The 13,792-nt window shown below is 42.9% G+C and overlaps 2 protein-coding genes across 3 annotated transcripts in view; one reads left to right on the top strand and one right to left on the bottom strand.

Annotated features, from left to right (window-relative positions):
- Window positions 1-6,187, top strand: part of phlpp1 (PH domain and leucine rich repeat protein phosphatase 1) — a 43,043-nt gene extending 36,856 nt beyond the window's left edge. The window contains exons 9-17 of the mRNA XM_056392457.1: window positions 67-162; window positions 806-961; window positions 1,153-1,353; window positions 1,624-1,786; window positions 1,881-2,011; window positions 2,279-2,392; window positions 2,865-3,059; window positions 3,222-3,450; window positions 3,545-6,187. Coding sequence (XP_056248432.1) covers window positions 67-162; window positions 806-961; window positions 1,153-1,353; window positions 1,624-1,786; window positions 1,881-2,011; window positions 2,279-2,392; window positions 2,865-3,059; window positions 3,222-3,450; window positions 3,545-4,864 — 2,605 coding nt within the window. The 3' untranslated portion in view covers window positions 4,865-6,187. The remainder of the gene's footprint in view (window positions 1-66; window positions 163-805; window positions 962-1,152; window positions 1,354-1,623; window positions 1,787-1,880; window positions 2,012-2,278; window positions 2,393-2,864; window positions 3,060-3,221; window positions 3,451-3,544) is intronic.
- Window positions 6,188-6,297: 110 nt separating this feature from the next.
- Window positions 6,298-13,172, bottom strand: LOC130179465 (meprin A subunit beta-like). Of its 2 annotated transcripts, none has more exons than XM_056392460.1 (15): window positions 13,098-13,172; window positions 12,976-12,994; window positions 12,830-12,880; window positions 12,698-12,741; window positions 12,501-12,579; window positions 11,639-11,756; window positions 11,282-11,460; window positions 10,084-10,302; window positions 9,710-9,862; window positions 8,933-9,148; window positions 8,365-8,832; window positions 8,071-8,250; window positions 7,709-7,768; window positions 7,471-7,549; window positions 6,298-6,778 (listed from the first exon to the last, which is right to left on the bottom strand). In XM_056392460.1, the coding sequence occupies exons 1-15, from the start codon at window positions 13,170-13,172 to the stop codon at window positions 6,556-6,558; spliced, it is 2,163 nt and encodes a 720-aa protein (XP_056248435.1). In that variant the 3' UTR covers window positions 6,298-6,555. The 2 variants fall into 2 exon arrangements, with proteins under 2 accessions (XP_056248435.1, XP_056248434.1); XM_056392459.1 differs by having other exon boundaries at window positions 7,471-7,567; window positions 7,712-7,768.
- Window positions 13,173-13,792: the final 620 nt, after the last annotated feature.

Genomic DNA, 13,792 nt, shown 5'->3' with positions numbered 1-13,792 from the left:
GGCACTTTACAAACTGGGCATAATTTATCATCATCATCATCGTCGTCACTCCCCCTCCTCCTGTAGGAACCATATGGATTCCTTGCCAGACTGGCTGTGTGAAGCAAAGAAACTGGAAGTTCTGGACGTGAGTCACAACCTCATCACTGAGCTCCCGGCACGGTGAGTCCCTCTGTCTCAGTGAATGTGTCCCGTAAGCCTGTAAATGGAGTACAGCGCAGCATTATTCTCTCTGCCCTTTGTCGGCCACTCATCTATCCCCCATAGAGCCTCATAAATCACACAGATAGCCTGTGACCTCCACAGCCTTCGTCCATTCTCTTCCTTTTTATATAGCTTCTTACAAGGTCAGCTCAGATTCAGCTCACTTCCACCTCTTCTCTCTGTTCCTGTCTTTTCATTTTTTTGTTCTTTTTCTCTTTCTCTCTCTCATCCTCTGGTCTCCTCAGTGTCTGCAGATTTATTTTTTACCCAATAAGTGTCAGGATGATGAATTTCAGCTGCAGGCTCCACTATAGGCGCTGCTATTTTCTGTCTCCACATCCTCCTGCTGCACTATCCTCATTTCCATGGCTATTTCAGCCTACTTCAATTACAGTTCACACAGGCCAATTGTGTGTAAGCATGTGTCTCCTGTTCATCAGCTATCCCATCTATCTATCTATCTGTTTATCTGTCTGTCTGTCTGTCTGTCTGTCTGTCTGTCTGTCCGTCTGTCTCTCTGTAGGTTAACTATATCCACATGTTTATTTTTGATTTTTGATGTTCTGCTTCTTACCCATCTGTATGTTTCTTCATGCCGCAGGTTATTATGCAGCAACAGTCTGAGGAAGCTGAGTGCAGGACACAACCAGTTGCAGAAGCTGCCTGAAAGAGTGGAGCGCCCTCTGCTGGAGGTTTTGGACATACAGCACAATCAACTGGTGGAGCTGCCCTGCAACCTGTTCCTCAAATCTGACAGGTATAATTTACATTTACAAATAATAAACAACCAACCACCACAAAGATAGGAGAAGGGATTGTTTTAATGTGCATGGTCATAGAAGTAGGAATTTGTGCAGAAGTTTCTAATTAAAGTGACTCATCTCAATTTTCATGTCCCTGCCTGAAAGAAACACAGAAATGATTTGTACTTGTCATTTTTATTTTCAGCTTACGATGCGTAAATGCATCAGCCAACAAGCTGGAGCACTTGCCACCTTCCAGCCTGTCAGAGGAGAGTCACAGCATCCTGCAGGAGCTCTACCTCACCAATAACCGGCTGACAGACAAGTGTGTGCCCATGCTGACAGGTCATTCGCACCTTCGAGTCCTGCACATGGCCTACAACCATCTCCAGACCTTCCCAGCCAGGTAAAGAAGTCAGATGTTACTCCAGTATCACCGTTTCCTCACTGAAGCTGGTGAAAGCAGCAGTTTTTACCAGACAAATGACAAATCGGTGGTTTCCAACTGGTTTAGAGTCAACATGTTGACCAACCTATCCCTAATTCTCTATATAGTGAGTCAGCATCCACAGGCTACTTGTACTGTCAGGTTTTCTGTCGTTTGACTAATCGATTGTTTGTTTCAGCACTTTTTTTACACACTTCAGCTTACCCATTGCTTTGTCTTATCCTTCAGTAAAATGGCCAAGTTGGAGGAGCTGGAGGAGGTGGACCTTAGCGGAAACATGCTAAAGACTGTGCCCACCACCATCATGAACTGCCGGCGAATGCACACTCTCATCGCCCATTCCAACGCGATCGAAGTCTTTCCCGAGGTCATGCAGCTGATGGAGATGAAAGTAAGCCAGTAGCAGTAGCACATCTCTACGAGCCGCTGAGTTTGTACTGCAAATGCATTCGTGTGAGTACTGACATCTTGTCCTCTGTTGTCAGTGTGTGGATCTGAGCTGTAATGAGCTGAGCGAGATCACTCTTCCAGAGAATCTGCCTCCAAAGCTTCAGGAGCTTGACCTGACCGGAAACCCTCGTCTCAATCTGGACCACAAGACCCTCGAGCAGCTTAAGTAAGTCATTGTCTCTCTGCAGGTCTTTGCGTTTTGTGCAGGACTATTGTAGGTCTGTGAAGAGTGACCACAACTTGTATTTTGTGTAACTTCATCCTGCAATTTGCACATGTTGTATTTAGGATTTTCGTGTTTAATATTTTCTTATACATTTAGTTGATAGTCTTTTGGAAATGGCCAGAATGGAATCCTCTCAGTGGTTTATGTACCTTATGCTTCGCCATGATACAGTGTATTTGATCTTTTTCATGTTTTGTTGTTTTCCAGTAATATTCGCTGCTTCCGTATTGATCCGCCTCCAACCTTCTCGTCGAATGAGGCGTCTGGTGGGCCTGCTGTGTGGAGTCATGGTTACACAGAAGCCTCGGGCGTCAAGAACAAGTGGGTTCAGTTCAGACAATGGTGAAACAACAACCACCATCACACTCGTCCAATGAAGCCTCACTTAACCAAACCTCTTGAGAATGAGCACTGTTAAAGCCAGATGACTCAAATGAAGGGAATATTGAAAACATGAATCGTGCATACTCACATGCCAAAACTTAACTTCCAATTGAACACTGTAATGTACAGACTAAAGAAGGCATTCAAGCAATTGCACTGTACATATTGATTCCATATTTCCATTTACGTAAGTGATGTTCAATAGGCAAGTGGTAATGATGGTGGTTCTGCTGTACAGTCAATGAATCGTAGATATAAAGCATTGTGTCCAAGGTTATTAGTGTGTGAAGTAGTATGATCAATATGTGGACAAAGGAGTGATTATGTCTTTGAAGCCCCATTGTTTCCTGACAGAGCGCTGCCTCAATGACGCTATGGCCTTCTTTTGTTTGTCGTTTTTTCTTTTCAGACTGTGCGTTGCGGCTCTTTCAGTAAACAGTTTCTGTGGAAGTCGTGAAGCTCTGTACGGTGTGTTTGATGGGGACAGGAATGTGGAAGTGCCCTACCTTCTGCAGTGCACGATGAACGACGTGTTGGCTGAAGAACTGCACAAGACCAAGAGCGAAGAGGACTACATGACCAACACCTTCCTTGTCATGCAAAGGTACGTGATAGGCATATTTATGCTTTTTCGTCATTTCATCTGTCATTCTCTTATTTACAAAACATCTATTATATGATGCAAATATTTAGTTTCTAAAACGAAAATAATAATCCGTACAATTAAACCCCCTCCTCCCATATCCTCTTTCTTCTGCTTCTGCAGGAAACTAGGGACTGCGGGTCAGAAACTCGGTGGCTCGGCAGCTCTGTGTCACATTCGCCACGACCCCACTGACCCCGGGGGCTGCTTCACCCTCACAGCTGCTAACGTAGGCAAGTGCAAGGCCATCCTGTGCCGCGATGGTAAGCCGTTGTCGCTGTCCCTGCTTCACAATGTAGGCCTGGAGGAGGAATACCGCCGGATCCGGCAGCACAGGGCTATCATCACTGAGGTAATGGTCCTCAAAGCAAACTATTAATCAATGGAAGTGATTGTCAAGTGTATTCATGTAATCACTATATTGACGTTTATACTCTTTTCCATAGGACAACAAAGTGAATGGTGTGACCGATTCTACGCGAATCATGGGCTACTCCTTCCTTTACCCATCCGTCATCCCTTGTCCCTATGTGCAGACAGTCACTCTCACCCCCCAGGATGAGTTTTTCATTCTGGGAAGCCGGGGCCTGTGGGATGCTGTGTCTCCCACTGAGGCTGTGGAGGCTGTTCGAAACGTCCCAGACGGCCTGGCTGCTGCTAAGAAGCTGTGCACGCTGGCGCAGGGATACGGTTGCACCGACAGCCTCAGCGCTGTTGTGGTCCAGCTCAGTGTGAGTGAAGATTGCTGCTCCTGCTGCTGCTCTGAGCCTCCCCAGCCGCCTCCTAGCCCCGGCTTGGGCCCCTATCCCCCATCGTCCTCCGCCATCAAGGAGCGGCCTTCAGATGGCTCCCTCCCTGTGCCCCCTTCCTCCTGCAGTGAAATCAGCAGCGAGATCAGTACCAGTGAGATGAGCAGCGAGGTGGGCTCTACGGCCTCATCTGATGAACCACCGCAGAGCTCCTTGGTGCTGCTGCATGATCAGACCCACCATCCTCATCTCCACCTGCACCATCAGGTCCACCCGCTGGCCTTACAGCACCAGCAGACCCACACAAGCACCCAGCCCTGTCAGTATCTGTTCCCAGGTTCAGAGCTGCCCTCTGCCCGCAGCTGCTGTGCCCTCCATCCTGCCTGCTTAGCAGGATCCTTCCAGAGGCAGCTGTCTAGTGCCACTTTCTCCAGCGCCCTGTCTGACAACGGGCTGGACAGCGAGGATGAGGAGCCCATTGCTGGAGTTTTCTCTAATGGGAGCCGTGTGGAAGTAGAGGCGGATGTCCACTGTCTCAAAGCAGAATCCTCCTCTTCTTCGTCACCCCAAACATCATTACCCTCATCCACCAGCCAGGAGCGCACCCTGCTGACTCTTCCTCCGCCTCCCCCACCCCCATGCACCCCAGAGCCCCTGGAGGAAGGGGTGGACATGAGCCTCGGTGAGGCTGAGAACGGGCTGGAGAGGGACGAGTCATGGCAGGGAGTCGGAGCAGTAGGTGGGGATGGAGGAAAGTTGGCAGGCAAGAGGAGGGTTAATGGGTCGGTGGCCCGCCAAGAAAAGAGTCACAACCTTATTGAGGTGGCTGCTGACGCTCCCTCTAAGAAATCCGGGGGCTACTTCACCGCTCCAGCCCAGCCCGACCCAGACGACCAGTTCATCATCCCCCCTGAGCTGGAGGAGGAGGTGAAGGAAATCATGAAGCAGCATCAGCAGAAACAGCAGAAGCCGCCTGGCACAGATCAGCCCACAGACTACTATGACACCCCTCTCTGAACAGCCACACTACCAACTACAGCCTCATCTCCCTCTCGGCGGCAGCATGCACAGAACCCTACATAGACCGTAGCCGATCTGATTTTCCCAAAAATGGTCACAAACAGAATGAGTGTCCTCAAGAGGCTGTAAAATGCACATGAAAGCCTTCCAGCTCTACACAGCCTCATCCATGGAGAACCATGCACTGTAACTGCTCCACCTGTTTTTACCCGAGCAACTCGTAGAATAAAACAAGCAAATGAGCCCTTTAATGATACTCGACCCTCATGAAAAGCCTGTGGACACAGCTCCTGGTGTCCATGGTCGTGCCCTTCTCACAGACTGTGGAACGTTGTTTTTACATTAGACAACCAGCTGAGTATGTAATCAACACTAGTCTCTTTGCAATAGCATTAGCTCGCCACAACACTTGTTAATATTGATAACAATTCCATGGTTTGTTTGTTTGTTTGTTTTGTAAGAACTTACCATATCTTTTAATGTGAAAGCAGAGATGTTGCTGAAAGAACTTTTTAAAAACAGACACATAATCTTTTTATTATCAGTGAACTATGTTGAATGGTACACTAGTAATACCACACTTAACTGTTGTAGATAGGGCACTTAAAATACTGTATTTCTTCAGTAAATCATGGCTCTTGGCCTGTAAAATGGCATAGAAATTTTTTGTAGAAATTTGAAATACTAACTCCTAGGAGTTGCATACTCTTTATGGTGACTCAGTCACTTTTACTAATCTTCTCTGAGAGAAATGGTGATTTTTTTCCAATGATTGTAAATAAGACAAATGTTGTATACTGATGCTTTTAAAGGAACTGCGCACCTGTATGTCGGTGAAAGTTTTAATGGTTGGGACGATAATGTGTGGTTCACCAAGAGTTTGCTGTTATGGAGGTGTCACCCCCCCTTTATCTTACAGTGTAGACCCACAGATATCAAACACACACACACACACACACACACACACACACACACAGAAATGTTTATGTGCAATTGCAGGTCTGAAACCCAAACATTCCACACAATATGACATCACTTTATCTAATGAACACTTAATGACACTATAGACAGATCTTTGCATGCACATTTGCATGCGCACACATACATACATACACACACACACACGCACAATGATACAACCACACACACATACATTGCCACGCACAGGTAATATTTGTTCCACCTCACCTCCCTCCTACAGTAACTGTTATCACCGGCATGACTGTGTCAAGTTCAGTAATACAAATATATCCACATGGAAAAGAGACAACACAAATGTTCCTGTCTTTGGTATAATAAATTTTAAATTTGTGAATATAAGTCATCCTGTCTGGAACTTGTTTTTAACAATGAGCTTTATGTTTGTTCATTTACAATGTGTTGTTCAGACACTGATAAAAAACTTAGTTTCAAAATAATTTATTTAACATAATATTGTCACATTTCTGTATTGTTTTTTCATTGAATGACCAAAAGAGGGCGATCTCATATTATATTATGCTCTATAATATGTGATGTCTTACATTTTAGCACTGGAGTTAAATCTATAAATCCAAAGCCTGCTCTACAAGATATTTAGCACAAACATTAAGCAGAAAAATATTGATTCATTTTATTTAAAGTCTTCTTTTTTTGTTGCTGTTTTCTTCTCCTAACAGAGTTGTCCCAGGAGAGTCCAGGATCTCCCTCTACATTTTCTCTGTATTATAAATTTTTGCCATGACAACACTGTTGCCATCACTGTGTTTCTTGTACTTCTTCTTCACACAGATGACACTGACCAAAGTAACCACCAGCATGACTCCCAGTACAGACAGAGAAGAGGCAAGTGCAAGGTTGGTTTTATCCATGACGGAGCCCTTGTACTGACACTTGTCCCCGTAGTACCACCAGTCATCACCCACCGCACACCTGGAGAGCAGAGAAAAAGAAAGATGAGGAAGAGAAAGAAAATCAGACTTGCAGGTATTGTCAGCACTCATACAGAGCAACTATGGAAGGTGGGGGAAAATTGTGGAAGGTAAATATAAGAAGAACCTACTCTAGTGGGACAAGATGAGAGGGGAAATGATTTAAAATGCGACTGATTATCTTTTATAGGGATTCATCCAGCTGAGGCAGTTCTGAGATACCAGCATCAAATATTTGATATTTTGTTCCAGAAAAAAATGTTAAACAGATACTTTGGATAATGTGCATATTTGCTTTCTTGCCAAGAAGACAATGGTTAATATGATTTTAGTACCAGGAGGTGGTTAGCTTAGCTTAGCACAAAGACCGGAAACATTGTGAAACAGCAAGATTGGCTATGCCCAAAAGTAACAACAAAGCCAAGAACATACAATATGCCAGACGCATTTTTTTGTACAGATAAAACAAACATAATTTAACATGTTAATTAGTGAGCTTACATTTGCTCTCACCAAGAAAGCCAATAAGCATATTTCTCAGTGTCAAATTATTCCTTGAATAATAATAATGATAATAATATCACAGGAATAATGTAATGCTTAATTTTGATATTAAAAAAGTAACAGAAGACCCTTTAAGACTGTCATATTGTTACATCAGCTGTTTAGTGGGCACAGTCAGAAAGCCCTCACCTGCACATAACTTTCCCCTCGTCCACCACACAGACTCCATCGTTCAGACATTCCACATTGAGGCAGGCATCAGAGGGTGCTGTGGTGCTATCGGAGGGTGCTGTGGTGCTATCGGAGGGTGCTGTGGTGCTATCGGAGGGTGCTGTGGTGCTATCGGAGGGTGCTGTGGTGCTATTAGAGGGTGGTACGGAAGGTGCTACGGAGGGTGCTGTGGTGCTATCGGAGGGTGCTGTGGTGCTATTAGAGGGTGGTACGGTTGTGGAGGGCTGAGGCTGGGTCACAGTCAGATGAGACACATCTGAAGAGGGACAGTAAATGAGAGAGCGGTTAAATGGATTCAAGTGAAGCGGCATCGATGAACATGAAACAAACAGGCAGTGATTGGGTCGCATGATAAGCTTTAGTGTTTTTCTGACAAGTGGGTGTATTAATCATGGATGTAATCATGTGTCACCGGTATTCTTGATCCTTCAAATGTTGTTTGTATGGGTGCCAGAGATGAGTATGCAGAATACTAATGGATAAGAAACTGATATAATGTATGACAAGAAGGACGTGGTTTTACTGTGTTTTAAGTTTGTAAGTTTGTGGTGCTTTTACCCTCCATTGTGAGGAGAAAGATGGCGTCTCCTCCCTTGATAAAATCTCTGCTCTTGGCTCTGAGGTGGGTGAGATACACCGGAGTTCCGGTGCCTGGCCCTCGGAAATATTTGGACCCATCTGTATGTGTGACTTCAAAACCCACCTTGCGAGGGTCATCCCAGAAAAATTGGCTAGAATCTGTTTAAAAGGATGTTGAAAGGGTCTATAAATTTAGTATCACAGTACAATTTTTTATATTCTTTTTTTTTTTTTTTTTTTTTTTTAACATAAAGACACTGAAAGTAGCTGCACCTGTTGCCTTCATGTTGGGGTCGGTGGTCACACTGCGCTGGTTAGACATGCGCTTTTGGATGTGTGGGTGCTGGTCCATCAGCATCATGGTTATCTGTTTCCAGGGGCAGGGCCACTTCTGCCCGGTGTCCCCCTCACGGGCCACCAGATGAGCATAGGCCGACAACTCACCAGGGTAACCTGCCCTTCCGCTGGGGTACAGCTGCATTTGGAAAGTGTAACCCTCTTTAGAGGTGAATGGGGGGCTGAAGATAGATGTGTTTGTTGGCGTGGTTTCCATAACCTGTCTGAAGTTCTTCACGCGCCATATAAACTCTGGGCAGGTGGTCTCAGAAAGGTTGATATCATCCAGTGACATTCCCCCTGCCGGGTTCCCAGAGCCCTGCTTTGTCCCTTCAAAGACGACGCGGAATTTTGTTTTGACATCTAGACTCACGTGGTGCAGCTGCCACAGATCCTGAGGGGATCCTGTTAAAGCACGAGGTAAAAACAGAGAATTTATTGAATGTTTTACCAGCACAATTCTAACAGTAGATTTTGAGCAGTAATAAGATTTACTAATAGTCACCGTCTATGGTCTTTATGAAGCGCAGAGTTCCGTTGGGGTTAGCTTTGTCATACTCTCGGACATAGATCTTCAGTGTGTCCTTGGGGTCGGCGCTGTTGTAGTAGAAGAACTGCAGACATTGGTAACCTCTTTTGGGGTAAAGGAGCCTGCTTTCAAGAAGAGCTGTATCCCCAGTGTTGGCCGGGCCAGTACTGAAGTGCATGAAATATCCCGAGCCTAAAGATCCAAATGTCACTTGATTAATAAAGTCAACACCTAAGCATTATTTCAATGCACATTGCACAGTGCACAACTGATGATGTTACAGGTCAATCTATCATATGGCAATGATTAAAAGAGTTTTAATCAGTTTTTCAAGTCTTTTGGTGAAGAGATCCCCTCCATTACAAAGTTCCCTCTGTGTTTTGCTGGGCTGTGTTTTCTTGCTGAGCTATGGTGGTGGGATGATAACAAAAGCTATGGTGGAGGGAATTTCATACCTAAAGAGACCACTACTTTAGAAGATCCCACAGATTGCTGGAGCCTCAGATTAGTTTATGTTGAATTTCAGGACAACTGTGGATTTAGTCCGTTTTTTTGCATTAGACAGGTATATTTTCAATGCCAGGATGGGGGAACAGAGGAACAACTGCAGCGACCAAAAACTTTTCTGATGTACATACAAGCATGTGAGTATTGTTTTATGATGGATCTGAATAAAATGTGAACCTATCCTTCAAAGCAAAGACATGTATCTGCACCGCAGGTCATGCATATCTTTCCAAAGGTAATTCTCACCAGTGCATTTGCCCATGTTGGAGTAGTCAGTGTCAGGCCCTCCAGCAGCTTTGGCAACCCTGACCCAGTCTGCTTTGTCTCCTGGTCCCTGGACCATACCACAGATGTTCTCACGTTCAAAGTCACATGAGTCCAGGAAGGTGGAGGCCTGGCCTAGTGGACAAATCATAATCACACATCCTCAGGTGAAGGACTTTGAACTGCTATAAACTGCAGTAAGTACAATGTTTGCCTATTCACATATTTCCATGTGGCAAGTGGCATGTGTTGCTGATATCAACATTATTAATTAGAATAAAAAAAAAAAAAAGGAATTCAAGCTGACACCACGCTTCTTTTAAAAGACAACTTGGGTGCTAGTTGTTAACTCTTACTGCAGTTGTAGAGGCGGTGCAGCTTGAGCAGGTCACTGTCACTGAACTCCATACGCTGGCCGATGACATCACTGAAAGCAGAGATCTTGGTGACGATGGTGGGCTCGGTGCCGTTGCGAAAGGCATTTTTACTGTAGTGCATCATGGAGCCGTAGTCGTAGGGTACACCCAGCGAGCTGGAGGTGGTGTCATTGTAGGTGTTAAAGTTGTGTTCTTTACCTGCAGATCAAACATAAATAAATGTCAGTTCATTTTCATCAGTGTCTTATTCCATTTCCCACCTACAGGGATGGATTTCAAAGAAATTAATTAATGCTGTATGTCACAGCTCGTGACATACAGCAGACAAGATAGTCTCATTTCAGTTCAGCCTTTACGGTCTACAGTGACTATGAAGGGCCACACTGTCATAGGCCGCATCCTTTGTAGGACTTGAATGGGGAGACAGATCCTGTTGATGGTCCAGACCTTACTTCCTAGATGTATTGACTCACTACGTCCCCCCAATGCCCACCTGCAAGCCTGGCAGGCAGCACAGCACACAACTACTTCAAATGAAGGACAGGAAAACAGTTTTTAATCTTGCGGCCAATGACGATGTGCTAAAATGCCTCATTCCTGTGGCACTCCACAGTATAAGAAAAAATAATGTCTTTTTGGAACACTGAAGCATGTAAAATGATGAACACTAAAAATGGCCATAAAGTGTCCTCTCATCCTCTCATAAAAGTTGCTTATCAACAGCTGACACGTGTTCAAAGCCTCGACAAAAGTTTGCTGACATATCAAGGAACTCTGTACTTTAATGTGGGACAATAATAGATTTGATTTATCAACACATTGATGAGCAGAGGTCAATGCAGCTAAGAAACACCGTGTGATATTTCTTGATGTGAATGACTTCTGCTTATCTATAGAAAATTATGCAGCTAGGAAAACAACACATGCACATGCTTATCAGAAAAGCAATAAATCAACTGCTGCATGAAGTGATTTATATTCCCTCAAGTTGTACATAAGAAACCTCTTGAGCATTGCCTCTAGGTAGTGAAGTTTTCTGTTTAATTAGAATGCAAATTTGAATCTTGTATAAATTAAACGTGTGAAAGCTGCTTTACACTCCTATATAATAGTACAAGTGCAAATAGGGAGAATGAATGTGCAGGGTTTAAATTGATCATTGAAAGAGGTTCACTACCATCTGAGATGCGATCCCACATGATGTTGACATAATCATCACGATCTGCCCTGGACTGCTCATGCCAAAAACCCAGAGCGTGAAGGAACTCATGTTCAATGGTGGCAATGCGGTCGCAGTTTCTCCCTATGGACAATCTCTGCTTCCCAACTCGCCGGTTTCCCACAGAGGAGAAACATCTGTTAGGGGGGAAAAAAAAGGGCTGAACATCACATAGAATCTACACTTTCTTTTCTGAAGAGCTTTAGTTGTAATGATAAGATACAGAATTTATTATGCATTAATCAATGAGAAAGTACAGCTTGTCTCGCCATCTAAATGACGACCATAAAAGTATAAACGCTATGTCTGCCTTACCCGCCCCCTTTAAAAATGGAAATGTAATTTGCTTCTCCGTTCCAAGGCTTGAAGTCAATGCAGGTCTTGAGCCGGTACTGCTCAAAGGCCTTCAGAATCACACCTTTTGCATTGATCTCTGCAGAGAAGATGATAAATCAGTTCTGTTAAAGTTTTAGAAAATATGTCTTTCCAATTTGCTTTTAAGATTTACTACAATCTTCTGTTGTAAATGGGTGAACATCAAACATACAGTACACACTCAGTGGTGCACATGTCCTGAAGCGGCTCTAAACCACAGACTGATTATTTTTTAAGTAACGCAATATGATAATATGATATACAATTATGAAAAAATTCTTCCCAGTAGGTTACAAAATTATCAGGAGGATGTCATGTTTTGACATTGCTTTTACTCCCTCATTGTTTGGGGTTCTACCCACAATTTTATGCGTGTAGAAAAATTTATAATAATAATAATAATAATAATAGCAAAATCAACTATCTCTCATTTTAAATATTGTTTTTCTTCTGACATTAAAACTGAATATGTAGAAAAATGCTCACGTGAGCTTTCATGAAGGTGAAAATATATGGAAATGATCATGAAACATTGCTATTACATCAGCAAAATGAAATATTTATGTCATAGACAATGCATTTAACAAATACATTTCTTTAAAAATGTACAGTATGTTATCCTACATGGTGATGTAATTTTTGTGGTTATAAAAGTTATTTGACTTTTTGGAACATGTCATAAAATAAGAATAATGTTGCCACTCACTTCTTACAGGAAAATTACAGTCTAATTAATATATGTGCAAAATATGAGAGCTTACTTATTTCTTGTTTCTGCAAATATTGTAACAGGCACTCTTACCTAAGTCATCCTCCATGTAGTATGGGATCGTCTTTGGCCACCTGTACTCATCCCCTATTATGGAATTTCGAGTTTGCCTCTGCAGCGTTCAATAAAAGCAATTACAAAGATTGGAACAAAAAAATGAGTCAAGGTTAAACCGTCTTCACAAATTTCAATTGTGCAGGGGAAGATTAAGAACAGCTAAGTGAACATACCTCATCAAGCACAATGTCCCCCTCTACAAGATTCAACCCTGCCTCTGTGGAGACAAAGAAAACAATGTTTACTGAATTATTATATGGAAACGTGAGGATGAAATGTCTTTTTTTGTCCTCCTGTCTTCATACCTTCATTGATGTCAAAAATGTCAAGGTCCCGTCCACCGTCCACATCATAATCTATTAAAGTAGAAGTAAAAAAGTAAAAAATAAAGTTGAAGAAACATAAACTTTAACTTGAGTCAGTGCCTTGCTTGTTACATAAAATTACTTACCTGATATCTTTGGTGTGGGCTAAACAAAAGAGAAATAAAATAGAATATTATTGATTTGCAAATGTGTTAAAATCAAGTTTCTAGATATCACAGTAACCGAACAAACTAAACCAATTTCTCACCAAACAAAGGGTAGCACCACAAAGGAGGCATGCAATGTGAAGAACAAGTACACCTGTAGGTTTTCTTCCCCCCATGTCCCTAAAATGTCCCGTTGTGTGGGACAGTCTGTGAGAGGTACTGAGCTCTCACAGCTCCTCCAAAAGCAGAAATTAGAGAGAAGTTCCTTGCGGGTAATAAAAGAAATACATACACGTGATCACAAGTTGATAATTGACGGAGCTGTAAAGGCTCTGAGTTACACAACACACAACAATCTGCTCTGCTATCTACTAACAAATCTTTACACATTTGCAGATTAAGTGCAGTGAAACAGTTAGCCAGGGGGCAGCACAACAGCCATACAGCCTGCTTACTTGCTAGAATAAGACAAACACATTTAAAGGTTTACCAGGTTTACATTCAACAACCATTTAACATTCTCAAACTTATTTAAAACTATAATATAAAATAATATAATGTAAAAATACAGATACATTGTAACTGTCAATTAAATACTGATAATACTTTTCGCTACAAATATATCGGACAGCAACAGATGATTTGTATTTTATTTGGCCAAACTACCAATTATTTTGATGCAGAATAAATCATTGCATTTCTTAAGGCTGTTTTTTCAGTGTAATTGTACATTTAATAAAGATAAATGCAGCCTCCTGATATACTTGGGCAGTTCTGTATTATTCTAAAGGTCCTC

Source organism: Seriola aureovittata, chromosome 12, assembly GCF_021018895.1.
Source record: "Seriola aureovittata isolate HTS-2021-v1 ecotype China chromosome 12, ASM2101889v1, whole genome shotgun sequence".
Lineage (NCBI taxonomy): Eukaryota > Metazoa > Chordata > Actinopteri > Carangiformes > Carangidae > Seriola > Seriola aureovittata.
This window is presented reverse-complemented; position numbering and strand designations above follow the sequence as displayed.